The sequence below is a fragment of the Nerophis ophidion genome, linkage group LG25, assembly GCF_033978795.1.
Source record: "Nerophis ophidion isolate RoL-2023_Sa linkage group LG25, RoL_Noph_v1.0, whole genome shotgun sequence".
NCBI classification, from domain to species: Eukaryota; Metazoa; Chordata; class Actinopteri; order Syngnathiformes; family Syngnathidae; genus Nerophis; species Nerophis ophidion.
The window spans coordinates 6,447,656-6,467,405 of record NC_084635.1 but is presented as its reverse complement, the minus strand read 5'-3'; the positions used below and the strand labels follow the sequence as shown (position 1 = coordinate 6,467,405).

Below are 19,750 nucleotides of genomic sequence, written 5' to 3'. Positions count from 1 at the left end.
GTGGGATTTAAAATGGATGTGAGATGGATGGCCTTATCTGGGCTTTCGGGTGCAGTCACTTAAGTTGCTGTACCAGGGATAATATTAGCATACATATCAATCAATCAATCAATCAATCAATGTTTATTTATATAGCCCTAAATCACAAATGTCTCAAAGGACTGCACAAATCATTACGACTACAACATCCTCAGAAGAACCCACAAAAGGGCAAGGAAAACTCACACCCAGTGGGCAGGGAGAATTCACATCCAGTGGGACGCCAGTGACAATGCTGACTATGAGAAACCTTGGAGAGGACCTCAGATGTGGGCAACCCCCCCCCTCTAGGGGACAGAAAGCAATGGATGTCGAGCGGGTCTAATATGATACTGTGAAAGTTCAATCCATAGTGGCTCCAACACAGCCGCGAGAGTTCAGTTCAAAGTGGATCCAAGACAGCAGCGAGAGTCCCGTCCACAGGAAACCATCCTCACGTGGAGGCGGATCAGCGGCGTAGGGATGTCCCCAACCGATACAGGCGAGCGGTCCATCCTGGGTCTCGACTCTGGACAGCCAGTACTTCATCCATGGTCCATAGGACAAAAAGAAAAGAAGCGGCAGATCAACTGGTCTAAAAAGGAGGTCTATTTAAAGGCTAGAGTGTACAGATGAGTTTTAAAGTGAGACTTAAATGCTTCTACTGAGGTAGCATCTCAAACTTTTACCGGGAGGGCATTCCAGAGTACTGGAGCCCAAACGGAAAACGCTCTATAGCCCGCAGACTTTTTTTGGGCTCTAGGAATCACTAATAAGCCGGAGTCCTTTGAACGCAGATTTCTTGCCGGGACATATGGTACAATACAATCGGCAAGATAGGATGGAGCTAGACCGTGTAGTATTTTATACGTAAGTAGTAAAACCTTAAAGTCACATCTTAAGTGCACAGGAAGCCAGTGCAGGTGAGCCAGTACAGGTGTAATGTGATCAAACTTTCTTGTTCTTGTCAAAAGTCTAGCAGCCGCATTTTGTACCAACTGTAATCTTTTAATGCTAGACATGGGGAGACCCGAAAATAATACGTTACAGTAATCGAGACGAGGCGTAACAAACGCATGGATAATGATCTCGGCGTCTTTAGTGGACAGAATGGAGCAAATTTTAGCGATGTTACGGAGATGAAAGAAGGGCGTTTTAGTAACGCTTTTAATGTGTGCCTCAAAGGAGAGAGTTGGGTCGAAGATAATACCCAGATTCTTTACCGAGTCACCTTGTTTTATTATTTGGTTGTCAATTGTTAAAGTTGTATTATTAAATATATATATATACATATATATATACATATATATATATATATATATATATATATATATACATGTTTTTTTCGAGGGCTGTGTCTAGTCCATTTTATCCATAACGCGCTCAACAGCTGACTGAATGATTGTGTGAGTGTGTTTGATTTAACGTAAACTATGTTATTGGTCCACCGTTACCCAATCATCGGTCTGATGTGACGAGGCAAAATGTATTTGCAGCTTGTGAAGCCCGTGACTGACAGGCTTACTACTGACAGTTTGGTTATGTTTGGGTTTTCCTGTGTTTAGAATCACTTCCTGTCCTGGTGCTCTGGTTTTGGCAGTAATTCCTGTTTAGTCCCGCATCCTTGGAGTCACGCCGAAGCAACGCTCACCATCCATCTATGCAACATTTTGACCAAAGAATCACCATTACATAGGTAGGTAGGTCTTTATTGTCATTGCACAAGTACAACAAAACTTTGTTTTCAGCACAAACTTGTTCAAGATTAGACAAACAAACAGTGTACAGGGTTACAGAACAAGAACGCTGATGGGTCGCCATAAGGCGCTCTGTAAAAGATGGGAAAAAGGTCAAAGCTGGGGAAGGATGAGTAAAAAAATACAATCTAGACTGGGCTCCTAAGGGGGCCCAGTCTGGAGTGGGAAAAAAACCTCCATAGCAAAGCACATATACATATTACAACATACATCTCGAGATATCTAGCAACAGAGGGAAGGTAGTTCAAGGTCATGGTGGTAGGTCGCAGCTCTCAGGCGCTGACCAGGCAGCATAGCTCGGTTGGTAGAGTGGCCGTGCCAGCAACTTGAGGGTTGCAGGTTTGATTCCCGCTTCCGCCATCCTAGTCACTGCCGTTGTGTCCTTGGGCAAGACGCTTTACCCACCTGCTCCCAGTGCCACCCACACTGGTTTAAATGTAACTTAGATATTGGGTTTCACTATGTAAAGTGCGGGCTTCACAGTGGCAGAGGGGTTAGTGCGTCTGCCTCACAATACGAAGTTCCTGCAGTCCTGGGTTCTAATCCAGGCTCGGGATCTTTCTGTGTGGAGTTTGCATGTTCTCCCCGGGTACTCCGGCTTCCTCCCACTTCCAAAGACATGCACCTGGGGATAGGTTAATTGGCAACACTAAATTGGCCCTAGTGTGTGAATGTGAGTGTGAATGTTGTCTGTCTATCTGTGTTGGCCCTGCGATGAGGTGGCGACTTGTCCAGGGTGTACCCCGCCTTCCGCCCGATTGTAGCTGAGATAGGCGCCAGCGACCCCAAAAAAGGGAATAAGCGGTAGAAACTGGATGGATGGATGTGTAAAGTGCTTTGGGTCACTAGAGAAAAGCGCTATATAATTCACTTCACATTCATCACCCCTATGGGATTTGCGTCGAGGGCGTTGGGTTGGGGGGTGGTGTGTGTATGTGTGGCGTATATTTTTGTGGATGTGTCTGAGTGTCAGCCTGTAGTGTGTCTCTGTTCCGCGGCCTTGATGTATTGTGCAGTCGCTAGTCGAAAGTCAACAACAACAGGTGTGTGTCCATGAGAGACAAGAAGGAAGTTTGTTATGTCTTCGCCGCACTGTCCTTCGGGAGAGTCTCAAAGCCAGGGAAACAATTCAAGTTAGAATGTTTTATATGAGGCTGAAAATCCATCCATCCATCCATCATCTTCCGCTTATCCGAGGTCGGGTCGCGGGGGCAACAGCCTAAGCAGGGAAACCCAGACTTCCCTCTCCCCAGCCACTTCGTCTAGCTCTTCCCGGGGGATCCCGAGGCGTTCCCAGGCCAGCCGGGAGACATAGTCTTCCCAACGTATCCTGGGTCTTCCCCGTGGCGTCCTACCGGTTGGACGTGCCCTAAACACCTCCCTAGGGAGGCGTTCGGGTGGCATCCTGACCAGATACCCGAACCACCTCATCTGGCTCCTCTCGATGTGAAGGAGCAGCGGCTTTACTTTGAGTTCCTCCCGGATGGCAGAGCTTCTCACCCTATCTCTAAGGGAGAGACCCAAACTCATTTGGGCCGCTTGTACCCGTGATCTTATCCTTTCGGTCATGACCCAAAGCTCATGACCATAGGTGAGGGTGGGAACGTAGATCGACCGGTAAATTGAGAGCTTTGCCTTCTGGCTCAGCTCCTTCTTCACCACAACGGATCGATACAACGTTCGCATTACTGAAGACGCCGCACCGATCCGCCTGTCGATCTCACGATCCACTCTTCCCCCACTCGTGAACAAGACTCCTAGGTACTTGAACTCCTCCACTTGGGGCAGGGTCTCCTCCCCAACCCGGAGATGGCATTCCACCCTTTTCCGGGCGAGAACCATGGACTCGGACTTGGAGGTGCTGATTCTCATTCCGGTCGCTTCACACTCTGCTGCGAACCGATCCAGCGAGGCTGAAAATATAATTTGATTTTCATTCTATATTGTCTCTGACTGGTCCTCAAAAACTGCGGGGTAGACAGTCCGATGTGGTCCACAGTTCTTCCCGCATCCTTCAATCATTTGTGGCAGCTTTGGGGTACTTTGAAGACTGCCAGCAACTTCCAATTTGTCGACAAACCAGAGCAACGCTTACTGCAATCAGCAGATGTCCTGTTGTCATAATTCCGAACAGGTGGATATCTTCACGTCCTCAACAGAAAAGGGTCGCCCTCCTTCTTCTCCCAAGAGTCCGTCGTGTGTCCCGCAACAACCGCTTTGTCCCGACAGCAGGTTCCCCCAAACCCAAGATCTTGTCAATTTTGTTGAGGCCAGTTAAATAGTTCCAATGTTTAGATTTGGAGAGCAGTGCAACAAGAAAGTTAAGACAAGACAAAGAAGCAAGCAGGAGAGATAAGAGAGAGGAAAGGGGAGCGTCCACCCTGGATTAGTGCCAGAGAGAAACATGGTGTGGTCTACATGTCATGTAGACCGCAAGGAAGTGTTTTCCATTTAGAAACAAAATGATATGAATTCTTTAATGCGCCCGGTGCCCCTTTATATATGAAAAAAGATTAAAAATAGACAATTCATCGGCAGTGCTCTTTATAATCCGGTGTGCCCTATGGTCCATAAAATACGATAAATTAACTTAATGCCAAAGAAACGGATTTGCTGATTATCGGTCCTGCTAGACACCGACCTCTATTTAATAATACAACTTTAACATTTGACAACCAAATAATAAAACAAGGTGACTCTGTAAAAAATCTGGGTATTATCTTCGACCCAACTCTCTCCTTTGAGTCACACATTAAAAGCGTTACTAAAACGGCCTTCTTTCATCTCCGTAATATCGCTAAAATTCGCTCCATTTTGTCCACTAAAGACGCCGAGATCATTATCCATGCGTTTGTTACGCCTCGTCTCGATTACTGTAACGTATTATTTTCGGTTCTCCCCATGTCTAGCATTAAAAGATTACAGTTGGTACAAAATGCGGCTGCTAGACTTTTGACAAGAACAAGAAAGTTTGATCACATTACACCTGTACTGGCTCACCTGCACTGGCTTCCTGTGCACTTAAGATGTGACTTTAAGGTTTTACTACTTACGTATAAAATACTACACGGTCTAGCTCCATTCTATCTTGCCGATTGTATTGTACCGTATGTCCCGGCAAGAAATCTGCGTTCAAAAGACTCCAGCTTATTAGTGATTCCTAAAGCCCAAAAAAAGTCTGCGGGCTATAGAGTGTTTTTCGTTCGGGCTCCAGTACTCTGGAATGCCCTCCCGGTAACAGTTCGAGATGCTACCTCAGTAGAAGCATTTAAGTCTCACCTTAAAACTCATCTGTATACTCTAGCCTTTAAATAGACCTCCTTTTTAGACCAGTTGATCTGCCGCTTCTTTTCTTTCTCCTATGTCCCCCCCTCCCTTGTGGAGGGGGGTCCGGTCCGATGACCATGGATGAAGTACTGGCTGTCCAGAGTCGAGACCCAGGATGGACCGCTCGCCTGTATCGGTTGGGGACATCTCTACGCTGCTGATCCGCTTGAGATGGTTTCCTGTGGACGGGACTCCCTCTGCTGTCTTGGATCCGCTCGAACTGAACTCTCGCGGCTGTGTTGGAGCCACTATGGATCGAACTTTCACAGTATCATGTTAGACCCGCTCGACATCCATTGCTTTCGGTCCCCTAGAGAGGGGGGGTCGCCCACATCTGAGGTCCTCTCCAAGGTTTCTCATAGTCAGCATTTTCACTGGCGTCCCACTGGATGTGAATTCTCCCTGCCCACTGGGTGTGAGTTTTCCTTGCCCTTTTGTGGGTTCTTCCGAGGATGTTGTAGTCGTAATGATTTGTGCAGTCCTTAGAGACATTTGTGATTTGGGGCTATATAAATAAACATTGATTGATTGATTGATTGAATATCAGCCAGAAAAGTGTTTGGCCCTGACCACATTAAACTAAGAGCTAACTCTGAGAGGAAACCCCAACAAGGTAATCCAGTCTTAATCTTCAAGCCACACTAATACCTGTCTCCAACGTAAACTGGATCTTTGGGATTTCCACAGGCTTAAAAAAAAACAAGCGAGTGAGTAAGATGCCTCTCTTCTAGTCTGCACACTCCGGGTAAAGAGTGAAGGACAATGAACTGATCAAACACCAACCATGGGACAGGCGCAGCAAACGGAGAACGCCGAAGAAATCGACATAAAAGCACTTCAGGATATGTACAAAAAGTTTGTGACGGAGTGCCCGAGTGGACGACTTTTCCTGCACGAGTTCAAGCGTTTCTTTGGCGTGGACCCGACAGGTGAAGCTTCGGATTACGCGGAGAACATGTTCCGAGCGTTTGACAAAAACGGGGTAGGATCTTCTAAAGCCACGCATTTTTTTTTTCCGTTTTTCTCTGTGCCAAAAATTACCGTCGTTGTCCGTCATCCGCCTTCCCTTGCAGGACAACACGATAGATTTCCTTGAGTTTGTGGCGGCGCTGAACCTCGTCTTTCGGGGCGACACGGAGCACAAGCTGCGCTGGTCATTCAAGGTGTACGACAAAGACAGCAACGGCTTTGTGGACAGAGAAGAGCTGCGGTCAATAATCGATGTAAGCGTACGTCAAAGGCAAAGTGGGATTAAATGTATTATCATACTGGTAATAGTGCACTTTTATTGCAGATATACAGTATTTATAGCAGGGGTGTCGAACTCAATCTAGAAGAAGGGCTCCATGAAGAAAAAATATATCGCATTTTTCAGATTAGAAATCGCTCGAGATAGAACACAGCGTTAAAGTAAGGAATAATGATTTATTTACACACTAAATAACACTATAAAACAGACTAGGAAACAAAACACTTGCACGAGGGCATTAACAAACAAAACAAACCGAACTAGCATGGATTGATTGATTGATTGATTGATTGATTGATACTTTTATTAGTAGATTGCACAGTACAGTACATATTCCGTACAATTGACCACTAAATGGTAACACCCGAATAAGTTTTTCAACTTGTTTAAGTCGGGGTCCACGTTAATCAATTCACGGTAAGATAGAAAGAACAGAAAGCGCTTGCGTGAGAACTAGGGAAAAGAACAAACAAAATAGCATGGAACCTAATCGAGCACTAAGTGAAGTGAATTATATTTATATAGCGCTTTTTCTCAAGTGACTCAAAGCGCTTTTACATAGTGAAACCCAATATCTAAGTTACATTTAAACCAGTGTGGGTGGCACTGGTTTAAAACAGAACCGAAACCGGAACATGACATGATCCAAGACGTGGATCATGACAGCACCGGCCGAAAATTAATAATAAAGAAGGGCTCCATGGAGGAAAAATATATCGCATTTTTCAGATTAGAAATCGCTCGAGATAGAACACAGCGTTAAAGTAAGGAATAATGATTTATTTACACACTAAAGAACACTATAAAACAGACTAGGAAACAAAACACTTGCACGAGGGCATTAACAAACAAAACAAACCGAACTAGCATGGAAGCTAGAAAGAACAGAAAGCGCTGGCGTGAGAACTAGGGAAAAGAACAAACAAAATAGCATGGAAGCTAATCGAGCACTAAGTGAAGTGAATTATATTTATATAGCGCTTTTTCTCAAGTGACTCAAAGCACTTTTACATAGTGAAACCCAATATCTGAGTTACATTTAAACCAGTGTGGGTGGCACTGGGAGCAGGTGGGTAAAGTGTCTTGCCCAAGGACACAGCGGCAGTGACTAGGTTGGCAGAAGCCGGAATCGAACCTGCAAGCCTCAAGTTGCTGGCACGGCCACTCTACCAACCGAGCTAGACTAAGAATAGTTACCACAATGCGGGAATGCGACGTCACCTGTTGCGTGTAGCAAACTACAGTCCGAGAACGAGTGTCAAACAAAGGCGGTCTTAAATAAGGAGAATAATCACAAATCAGGTGCGCGACGACAAACAAGAGACAGGTGACACTAAAGGGTAATTATAGAAATGGAACAAAACAGGAAGTGCCACCAGGAACTAAGGGAGTCATATAACAAGACGAAATACAAAACAGAACCGAAACCGGAACATGACATGATCCAAGACGTGGATCATGACAGCACCGGCCGAAAATTAATAATAAAGAAGGGCTCCACGGTGGAAAAATATATCGCATTTTTCAGATTAGAAATCGCTCGAGATAGAACACAGCGTTAAAGTAAGGAATAATGATTTATTTACACACTAAATAACACTATAAAACAGACTAGGAAACAAAACACTTGCACGAGGGCACTAACAAATAAAACAAACCGAACTAGCACGGAAGCTAGAAAGAACAGAAAGCGCTAGCGTGAGAACTAGGGAAAAGAACAAACAAAATAGCATGGAACCTAATCGAGCACTAAGTGAAGTGAATTATATTTATATAGCGCTTTTTCTCAAGTGACTCAAAGCGCTTTTACATAGTGAAACCCAATGTCTAAGTTACATTTATACCAGTGTGGGTGGCACTGGGAGCAGGTGGGTAAAGTGTCTTGCCCAAGGACACAGCGGCAGTGACTAGGTTGGCAGAAGCGGGAATCGAACCTGCAACCCTCAAGTCGCTGGCACGGCCACTCTACCAACCGAGCTAAACTAAGAATAGTTACCACAATGCGGGAATGCGACGTCACCTGTTGCGTGTAGCAAACTACAGTCCGAGAACGAGTGTCAAACAAAGGCGGTCTTAAATAAGGAGAATAATCACAAATCAGGTGCGCGACGACAAACAAGAGATGGGTGACACTAAAGGGTAACTATAGAAATGGAACAAAACGGGAAGTGCCACCAGGAACTAAGGGAGTCATATAACAAGACGAAATACAAAACAGAACCGAAACCGGAACATGACATGATCCAAGACGTGGATCATGACAGCACCGGCCGAAAATTAATAATAAAGAAGGGCTCCATGGAGGAAAAATATATCGCATTTTTCAGATTAGAAATCGCTCGAGATAGAACACAGCGTTAAAGTAAGGAATAATGATTTATTTACACACTAAATAACACTATAAATCAGACTAGGAAACAAAACACTTGCACGAGGGCACTAACAAACAAAACAAACCGAACTAGCACGGAAGCTAGAAAGAACAGAAAGCCCTAGCGTGAGAACTAGGGAAAAGAACAAACAAAATAGCATGGAACCTAATCGAGCACTAAGTGAAGTGAATTATATTTATATAGCGCTTTTTCTCAAGTGACTCAAAGCGCTTTTACATAGTGAAACCCAATATCTAAGTTACATTTAAACCTGTGTGGGTGGCACTGGGAGCAGGTGGGTAAAGTGTCTTGCCCAAGGACACAGCGGCAGTGACTAGGTTGGCAGAAGCGGGAATCGAACCTGCAACCCTCAAGTTGCTGGCACGGCCACTCTACCAACCGAGCTAGACTAAGAATAGTTACCACAATGCGGGAATGCGACGTCACCTGTTGCGTGTAGCAAACTACAGTCCGAGAACGAGTGTCAAACAAAGGCGGTCTTAAATAAGGAGAATAATCACAAATCAGGAGCGCGACGACAAACAAGAGACGGGTGACACTAAAGGGTAACTATAGAAATGGAACAAAACAGGAAGTGCCACCAGGAACTAAGGGAGTCATATAACAAGACGAAATACAAAACAGAACCGAAACCGGAACATGACATGATCCAAGACGTGGATCATGACATCACCGGCCGAAAATTAATAATAAAGAAGGGCTCCATGGAGGAAAAATATATCGCATTTTTCAAATTAGAAATCGCTCGAGATAGAACACAGCGTTAAAGAAAGGAATAATGATTTATTTACACACTAAATAACAGTATAAAACAGACTAGGAAACAAAACACTTGCACGAGGGCACTAACAAACAAAACAAACCGAACTAGCACGGAAGCTAGAAAGAACAGAAAGCGCTAGCGTGAGAACTAGGGAAAAGAACAAACAAAATAGCATGGAACCTAATCGAGCACTAAGTGAAGTGAATTATATTTATATAGCGCTTTTTCTCAAGTGACTCAAAGCGCTTTTACATAGCGAAACCCAATATCTAAGTTACATTTAAACCAGTGTGGGTGGCACTGGGAGCAGGTGGGTAAAGTGTCTTGCCCAAGGACACAGCGGCAGTGACTAGGTTGGCAGAAGCGGGAATCGAACCTGCAACCCTCAAGTTGCTGGCACGGCCACTCTACCAACCGAGCTAGACTAAGAATAGTTACCACAATGCGGGAATGCGACGTCACCTGTTTCGTGTAGCAAACTACAGTCCGAGAACGAGTGTCAAACAAAGGCGGTCTTAAATAAGGAGAATAATCACAAATCAGGTGCGCGACGACAAACAAGAGACGGGTGACACTAAAGGGTAACTATAGAAATGGAACAAAACAGGAAGTGCCACCAGGAACTAAGGGAGTCATATAACAAGACGAAATACAAAACAGAACCGAAACCGGAACATGACATGATCCAAGACGTGGATCATGACAGCACCGGCCGAAAATTAGTAATAAAGAAGGAAAAAAACATAGAGTATATACTTCGCACTGGACTAAGTCGCATTTTTCGGGGAAATGTATTTGATAAAATCCAACAGCAAGAATAGACATTTGAAAGGTGATTTAAAATAAATAAAGAAAAGTGAACAACAGGCTGAATAAGTGTATGTTTTGCAGTACATGTTTTATTTGTTGGTGCCATTTTTGTTCAGTCCTCCTCAGTGTCATGATCCACTACTTGGATTATGTCATAATCTGTTTTTGTTAAGTGTTGGTATCGTGTTCTGTTATTCTGTCTTCCTTAGTTCCTGGTGGCACTTCCTGCTTTGTTCTGTTCCCTTGGTAACCCATTTGTGTCACCTGCCTGTTGTCTTTCACACACACCTGCCTTTGATTATTTTCCTCCCTATTTAAGCCTGCCTTTGTTTGTCATTCGGCCTCGCAGTGTAATTTGCTATCCATGCAACAAGTCGCTATACCGCATTGTGGTAACTACCTTTCTGTATTCGATTAGCTTCCACGCTATTTGTGTGTTTATTTTCCTAGCTCACATGCTAGCGTCCTTAGTTCTATCTAGCTCCCATGCTAGTTATGTTGGTTTTTGTTGTTAGTGCCTTTGTGCAAGTATTTTTGGTTCTTAGACTGTTTTATAGTAAGAATAAATCTTCATTCCTACCTTCACACTGTGTTCCATTCCAACTGCATCCTCGAGAGAACACAACCACGCCACGATGCCAGCTAAGCGTCACACTCAGTTTTTATATTGTTACCGCCAACGCTGAAATGATCCATTTTAATAGCTACGGCAGTAGCATGTAGCATATAGCAGTTAGCATCCCATGACCCACAATGCACTTCCGCCAAGACCCTATCCCGCCGATTTCTTATTGGTTGATGTGTGTGTGACGATTTCTGACATTTTCTTCGTCTCTTCCGCAAATGAGATAAATAGTTGCGGAGAGGCGGAGCCGACGGTCATGGAGATGCATGCCCAAGATGGCGGCAAGGAGGCGGAGAATACGAGCGAGAGGCGAGGCGGGGCGTGCCGGGAGCGACGCCGCAAGCGAGATCAGGTGCGTGGATCGCACACCAGGACACAATTAATGTATCTACCTAACGATGTATAAAAGGGGAGAAGGAGGAGAGAACGAGGCGGAAGGAGTCGCAGAGCCTGCAGCAGTGGATGAGGCGCTAAAGCGAGAGAGAGCAAGACGCAGACAACGACGGAGGAGCGAGCAGTGGGAGCGACGACGGCGCAAAAGACTTCCTTTATTTGAAAAAATAAACAAGAGTCAAACCTGCTTAAGCAATGTCCTTCCTTGATGGTCCATGGAACCCGCACGACAGTGAGGTACTGTCACATTTAGCCAAATTTGACAGTACCTCACTGTCGTGTGGTCTTTTGCGCCGTCGTCGCTCCCACTGCTCGCTCCTCCGTTTCGCTTTTCAGCCGCCCCCGTCGTCGTCTGTGTCTTGCTCTCTCTCGCTTTCGCTCTTCATCCACTACTGCAGGCTCTCCGACCCCTTTCTGCCTCGTTCTCTCCTCCTTCTCCCCTTTTATACATCGTTAGGAGATACATCATTAATTGTGCCCCGGTGTGCGATCCACGCACCTGATCTCGCTTGTGGCGTCGCTCCCGGCAAACCCGCCTCGGCGCTCGCTCGTATTCTTCGCCTCCTTGCCGCCATCTTGGGCCAGGCTCCAGCATGCCCTGCCGCTCCGTCGGACCGTCGGCGTGAAAGACTTCCTTTTATTTGAAAAAATAAACGAGAGTCAAACCTGCTTAAGCAATGTCCTTCCTTGATGGTCCATGGAACCCGCACGACAGTGAGGTACTGTCACATTTAGCCAAATTTGACAGTACCTCACTGTCGTGTGGTCTTTTGCGCCGTCGTCGCTCCCACTGCTCGCTCTTCCGTCTCGCTCTTCAGCCGCCCCCGTCGTCGTCTGCGTCTTGGTCTCTCTCGCTTTCGCTCCTCATCCACTACTGCAGGCTCTCCGACCCCCTTCTGCCTCGTTCTCTCCTCCTTCTCCCCTTTTATACATCGTTAAGAGATACATCATTAATTGTGTCCCGGTGTGCGATCCACGCACCTGATCTCCCTTGCGGCGTCGCTCCCGGCAAACCCCGCCTCGGCGCTCGCTCGTATTCTTCGCCTCCTTGCCGCCATCTTGGGCCGGGCTCCAGCATGCCCTGCCGCGCCGTCGGACCGTCGGCGCGAAAGACTTCCTTTATTTGAAAAAATAAACAAGAGTCAAACCTGCTTAAGCAATGTCCTTCCTTGAGGGTCCATGGAACCCGCACGACAGTGAGGTACTGTCACATTTGGCCAAATTTGACAGTACCTCAGTGTCGTGTGGTCTTTTGCGCCGTCGTCGCTCCCACTGCTCGCTCCTCCGTTTCGCTTTTCAGCCGCCCCCGTCGTCGTCTGCGTCTTGCTCTCTCTCGCTTTCGCTCCTCATCCAGTACTGCAGGCTCTCCAAACCCCTTCTGCCTCGTTCTCTCCTCATTCTCCCCTTTTATACATCGTTAGGAGATACATCATTAATTGTGTCCCGGTGTGCGATCCACGCACCTGATCTCGCTTGCGGCGTCACTCCCGGCAAACCCCGCCTCGACGCTCGCTCGTATTCTTCGCCTCCTTGCCGCCATCTTGGGCCGGGCTCCAGCATGCCCTGCCGCTCCGTCGGACCGTCGGCGCGAAAGACTTCCTTTATTTGAAAAAATAAACAAGAGTCAAACCTGCTTAAGCAATGTCCTTCCTTGATGGTCCATGGAACCCGCACGACAGTGAGGTACCGTCACATTTGGCCAAATGTGACAGTACCTCACTGTCGTGTGGTCTTTTGCGCCGTCGTCGCTCCCACTGCTCGCTCCTCCGTCTCGCTCTTCAGCCGCCCCCGTCGTCGTCTGTGTCTTGCTCTCTCTCGCTTTCGCTCCTCATCCACTGCTGCAGGCTCTCCGACCCCTTCTGCCTCGTTTTCTCCTCCTTCTCCCCTTTTATACATCGTTAGGAGATACATTAATTGTGTCACCTGATCTCGCTTGCGGCGTCGCTCCCGGCACGCCCCGCCTCTCCGCTTGGCTGCATTCTCCGCCTCCTTGCCGCCATTTTGGGCCAGGCTCCAGCATGCCCTGCCGCTCCGTCGGACCCCCGGCTCCGCCTCTCCACAATAATATTATTTGATATTTTACGGTAACATGTTAATAATTTCACACATAAATCGCTGCGGAGTATATGTCGCACCCTCGGCCGAACTATGAAAAAAACTGCGATTTATAATCCGAAAAATACGGTACTCTCAAATGGGCCTGGACTGGTAAAAATCACGGCATGGTAATTTAAAAATAAAGACAACTTCAGATTGTTTTCTTTGTCTGACAATAGAACAAGCACATTCTGAAATTGTCAGGCAACAGTTTGTTTGTGTTTTAGTTTTTTCCACTGTGTGTGTGTTTAGTATTTCCTGTTTTTAGTTCCTGTCAACGCTCTTATTTTGTCTGTTTCCTGTTTTTTTCCCTGTGCGCTGTTTTCCCCTCAGCTGCGGCTGATCGGCACCTGGCCACACCTGGTGTCAATCAGCCCGCTCCTATTTTACCTGCTTTGTTCCTCCAGTCAGTGCTGGATTATTGTCGATGTCAGTTCTTGTCGCTCTTGTCGTGTCGTGTCATGTCGCTCTTGTCGTTGCTATCTGTCGTGTCGTATCATATCGTGTCAATGCAGCGTTGCGGTAAGCTATGTTTGATAATGGTTTGTAGCTTATTGTTTTTGTTCCCTGCTTCCAAGTTTGTTTTCATATTATAAGTACAACTTCTGTTTCTTGCTCGATACCCGCAAGCTTCCACGCTAGGCCTTTTTGTTTGTTATCCGCCCACGTGCGCGCTTTTTGTTGTACCCCTTTTGTTTGATCTTGTTCTAGTATTTTAATTAAATCATGTTTTCTCACTCCATGCCTGCCTCCTTCTCTGCATCTTGGGGTTTGTCCACAACAAACTGACAGAAATTGTACAAATCATAATGTTGGGTTTGTTTTACACTTACATGTTGCACTTAATAGTATTCTATCTTTATTTATCCATCCATCCATCCATTTCCTACCGCTTGTCCCTTTTGGGGTCACGGGGGGTGCTGGAGCCTATATCAGCTGCATTCAGGCGGAAGGTAGTGTACACCCTGGACAAGTCGCCACCACATCGCAGAGCCTACCTTTATTTATTTCCAAATACATTATGTGATAATGTTCATCAGTCAACTCATTGGTGTTAATTTTCAATCTATCAAGATAAAAAGATATATATATCAAAATCAAATTACAGGATTTTATTTATGTAGTTTGGTCATTTTCCTCGACTGATGTACTAACAATTGGTTTATGTTTTACACGTGTAGCGTCATCTACAAAGATACAAAGAATTGCTATGGCGACATCTAGTGGACACATTTAGAACAGCGGTTTATTTCAGTCAAAAATTTCAGGTTAATTTTTATATTTAAACAAACTAATCCTAATAAAACCTGTTCGTGGGCCTGCTCCGGCCCTAGGGCCGTACGTTTGACACTCCTGCTTTAACGTATCACTGAACAAAACAGTTTTTGTGATTATATCTTCAACAAATAATGTTTGACTCACTAAAATGGATTTGAATATACAATCTTTTTTTCTGTATAATTATTCCATCTGTTATGATCCGCTGCCCGGATCATATTTTGATTTAAAATTTTGAGTCTTTTTTGTGTTTTCTGTTTGTTTTGGACTCATTCGGTTCCGGTTTGTGCGCCTCTCGGTTTGTTTCCATGGTTGCTCATTGTTTTCACCTGCCGCGCACCTGTGTTGTGATTACTGTCATTATTTAGCCTGCCTTCTTCCGTCAGTCTGCCTTGCTTCCTAATTTGCCATAGGCAACAAGTGACGACGTTTGTTCTCGGTTCTGTTTATCCTAGCTAAGGCCTTTTAGTGTTTCCAAGCTCTCATGCTAGCTCTTTTGGTTTCGTCTAAGTCTGTTTTGTTCTAAATTAAATAATTTCCTACCTGCACGCTGTGTCCAAAGCCCGTCTGCATCCTTGGGAGAATGAAACCCGCATCACCATGCGACCAACGCGTCACACCATCCATTCGTTTTCTGCCGCTTGTCCCTTTTGGGGTCTCAGGGAGTGCTGGAGCCTATCTTATTATTTTTCCAACAAAAGCAATGTGTTTTTTTTTCTTTATGTCTGTGTAGAGCATTCATCGTGCGACGAAATGCAACAAGAACGACAGCAACGAGCCCCATATGACGGTCGACGATGCTGTGAATCGTATAATGCAGGCAGTCGATACTGATGGCGATGGTAAGCAATTATCACAGTTCTTGTTCACCATTGAAAGTCATTTGAAAAGAACTAAAAAGCAATTGCTTCACTTAAAAGAATGTACTGTTAGCAAGTGTGTTGCTGGTGATCTACTAACTAGTGCTGTATTCCACTAAAGATGTTCATAATCAAATCTGATTGGGCAGATTTTGTCAATAGTTGACTATTAGTCGAAATCGATTATGTTATTTTTGAGAGAGAACTACCGTAGATATATTTTTTCTCAATGAAAAACACTTCCTTGTGGTCTACATAACATGTAATGGTAGTTCTTTGGTCAAAATGTTGCATAGAGTATGTTTTACAAATCATCTTCAAGCCGCTTTCTGACAGTCGCTTCCAGATGCGCCATTTTGTGGGCGGTCTTATTTACGTGGCTCAACTTTGGAAGCGTCTTCTCCCCGTCATCTTTGTTGTAGCGGTGTAGCGTGCAAGGACACGAGTGGAAGAATTGTCAAAAGATGGAGCTAACTTGTTTTTATGATATTCTGACTTTACTTAAATCAATAACAGAGCAGCGTCGCATCATCCTGAAACAACAACGCCGGAAATGTGTCCCGTGGAAAAACATCCGACCGGAACTCAAATAATTAAAGTTCCTCGGGTGAATAATGTAGACTCACTACACCGGTATGTTTTAGCGCTTTCATGGCGAGTGTACTGATGGATATAAGTAAGAACTTTACACTACTTTATATTAGAAATGGCAACAGCGGAGGATGGATGTCCCATAACAAGAAGATAGAGAAAAAGAAGAAGCTTATCGACTACGGTGACGGCACGGACTACAAAGGCGGACTCGCACAATTTTTCAGTATTTATGCTGATCTCAAATACAGATCAGAAGGTAACAGAGGGTAAGAAAAGTTCTTTTTGCATTATATTGCGAAACAAAACGCCAAATAATGTCTTATACACACACCATAATAAAACGTGTACGTTGAAGCACAGTACAATCCATCAAGCGGTGCGGCTTCATAGCTTACCAAAGTCATACTAAAACATTTTGATAGATTTTGGAGCGCCGGTGTGCAATGTTCTATATTTTCAAAGGAACATACAAAATGTTGCTTTCGTTTACTTGAGTCATATTGCCATCATAAGGCAGTCTTCAAGTATCTCTTATGTTTGACTGCCATCAACCGTTCACACTTATCAACACCATGTACCAAATAAAATTGTTTCAAGGTCGATAAGCAAAATCAGAATTATTCCGTACATTAGGTTATAAGGCGCGTTATCGAGTTTTGAGAGAGAAAAAATTATTTTAAGTGCGCATATCGTCCAGAAAATACAGTAAACAAAATGTGATGATAATAGTATATACTGACTGGTCACTAGGTGTCAACATAAATATCATATGATGTACAAACCCCGTTTCCATATGAGTTGGGAAATTGTGTTAGATGTAAATATAAACGGAATACAATGATTTGCAAATCATTTTCAACCCATATTCAATTGAATGCACTACAAAGACAACATATTTGATGTTCAAACTCATAAACTTTATTATTTTTTTTGCAAACAATAATTAACTTAGAATTTCATGGGCTGCAACACGTGCCGAAGTAGTTGTGGAAAAGGGCATGTTCACCACTGTGTTACATCACCTTTTCTTTTAACAACACTCAGTAAACGTTTGGGAATTGAGGAAACTAATTGTTGAAGCTTTGAAAGTGGAATTCTTTCCCATTTTATTCATGTAGAGCTTCAGTCGTTCAATAGTCCGAGGTCTCCGCTGTCGTATTTTACGCTTCATAATGCACCACATATTTTGATGGGAGACAGGTCTGGACTGCACGCGGGCAGGAAAGTACCCGCACTCTTTTTTTTACGAAGCCACGCTGTTGTAACACATGCTGAATGTGGCTTGGCATTGTCTTGCTGAAATAAGCAGGGGCGTCCATGAAAAAGACGGCGCTTAGATGGCAGCATATGTTGTTCCAAATCATGTATGTACCTTTCAGCATTAATGGTGCCTTCACAGATGTTTAAGTCACCCATGCCTTGGGCACTAATACACCCCCATACCATCACAGATGCTGGCTTTTGAACTGTGCGCCTGTAACAGGCCGGATGTTTCTTTTCCTCTTTGTTCCTGAGAACGGTTTCCAAAAAACAATTCAAAATGTGGACTCGTCAGACAATCGAACACTTTTCCACTTTGTATTAGTCCATCTTAGATGAGCTCAGGCCCATTTAAGCCGGCGGCGTTCCTGGGTGTTGTTGATAAATGTCTTTTGCTTTGCATAGAGTTTTAACTTGCACCTAGCGATGTAGCATTGTTAGACTAAAGACGACAGACAGACTACTTACAATGCAATATTCTTGCCTGGGTTAATTAACACAGTCGTTTCAGATAGTGACACAGACGTCATGCTAACACACAGCATGGATACTGGTTCGCTTCCCCTTTGGTCTGGATGACACGATGTCGGATATTTCCAAAGAAAAATTGAAATGTGGACTCGTCAGAACACTTTTCTATTTTGTATCAGTACATCTTAGATGATCTCGGGCCCAGAGTAGCCGGCGGCGTTTCTGGATGTTGTTGATAAATGGCTTTCGCTTTGCATATTAGAGCTTTAACTTCGACATACAGATGAAGAGACGAACTGTAGTTAGTGAGAGTGGTTTTCTGAAGTGTTCCTGAGCCCATGTGGTGATATCCTTTAGAGATTGATGTCACGGTCATTCAATGTTGGTTTCCGGCCAGGCCACTTACATGGAGTGATTTCTCCAGATTCTCTGAACCTTTTGATGATATTATGGACCGTAGATGTGGAAATCCCTAAATTTCTTGCAATTGCACTTTGAGAAACGTTGTTCTTAAACTGTTTGACTATTTGCTCACACAGTTGTGGACAAAGGGGTGTACCTCGCTCCATCCTTTCTTGTGAAAGACGTGCAAACTTTTAGTAACTCCGGCCCTACACCGTCGGGACTAGGAAAGACAAAACAATGATTATGTCTTCTTGTGTTTTTGTGCTGCAGGCTGCATTAATATGGAAGAGTTCATCAGAGGGGCAAAGCAGGACCCCTGGGTGCTCAACATGCTGAAAGTGGACATAAACCCTTCCCGGTGGATTCTGGATCAAAGGAGAAAGAGTGCACACTTCTGAAAATGGTACACATCACAGGCCTTTACCTCAAAACAACAAAAAAAACATTTAGTGCTTAAAGTGCCCTGGCATGTACCGTACTTGTACAGTTTGTTTGTTTTTTTGTATTCAAACAGTCATATAAACATGTCATTTATACACCAACTCACTGGATTTGATGTCAAATAACCAACAAGTGCAGTAAACACACGGCCTTTAAGAAAGTACAACTGGAATGCATACATTTTCTGAGGCTGAAAACTATCAGGACTTTTGGGATAATTGTTGATAAATACCCTAAGCTTAACACTTGTTAGGTAGATGGTAGCTGCTTTGCAGCGAACCAGTACCTGAAGTCTGGTGCGGGAGGTCAAATGCGAAATAAGTAAAAACATTTTCTAAGAATTACTTAAAAGCCTACTGAAAGCCACTACTAGCGACCAATATATCAATGATGAAATATTAACATTGCAACACATGCCGATACGGCCTTTTTAGTTGACTAAATTGCCATTTTAAATTTCGCGCGAAGTATCCTGTTGAAAACGTCGGTATGATGACGCGTGCCCGTGACGTCTCGGGTTGTAGCGGACATTTTTTTCCAGCCCGATCCAAGCTATAAGTAGTCTGCTTTAATCTCATAATTACACAGTATTCTGGACATCTGTGTTGCTGAATCTTTTGCAAATTTTTCAATTAATAATGGAGACGTCAAAGAAGAAAGATGTAGGTGGGAAGCGGTGTATTGCGGCTGCGTTTAGCAACACAAACACAGTCTATGTTTCTTTGTTTACATTCCCGAAGGTGAAGCTTTACTATGGAACAGAGTGGTCAAGCAAAGATGGATCCCGACCACATGTCAACCGTTTATATATCAATGATGAAATATTAACATTGCAACACATGCCGATACGGCCTTTTTAGTTTACTAAGTTACAATTTTAAATTTCCCGCGGAGTTTCCTGTTGAAAACGTCCCGGAATGATGACGCGTGTTTATGACGTTATTGGTTGGAGCGGACATATTAGCCAGCACCACTTGCGGCTAAAAGTCGTCTCTTTTCATCGCATAAT

General features: G+C 44.5%; 1 protein-coding gene across 1 annotated transcript; it reads left to right on the top strand.

Annotated features, from left to right (window-relative positions):
* Positions 1-5,801: 5,801 nt before the first annotated feature.
* LOC133543026 (guanylyl cyclase-activating protein 2-like) lies at positions 5,802-18,908 on the top strand. Its single transcript, XM_061887383.1, has 4 exons — positions 5,802-6,084; positions 6,176-6,325; positions 15,444-15,552; positions 18,571-18,908. Exons 1-4 carry the CDS (start codon positions 5,887-5,889, stop codon positions 18,696-18,698), a joined length of 585 nt encoding a protein of 194 aa, XP_061743367.1. The 5' UTR covers positions 5,802-5,886; the 3' UTR covers positions 18,699-18,908.
* Positions 18,909-19,750: the final 842 nt, after the last annotated feature.

Bases quoted from the DNA above. Each gene is read 5' to 3' on its own strand.
- LOC133543026 (XM_061887383.1), top strand. From the start codon at position 5,887: ATGGGACAGGCGCAGCAAACGGAGAACGCCGAAGAAATCGACATAAAA. The intron at 6,326-15,443 runs GTAAGCGTACGT...ATGTCTGTGTAG, and splicing joins AGCTGCGGTCAATAATCGAT to AGCATTCATCGTGCGACGAA. The intron at 15,553-18,570 runs GTAAGCAATTAT...TTTGTGCTGCAG, and splicing joins AGTCGATACTGATGGCGATG to GCTGCATTAATATGGAAGAG.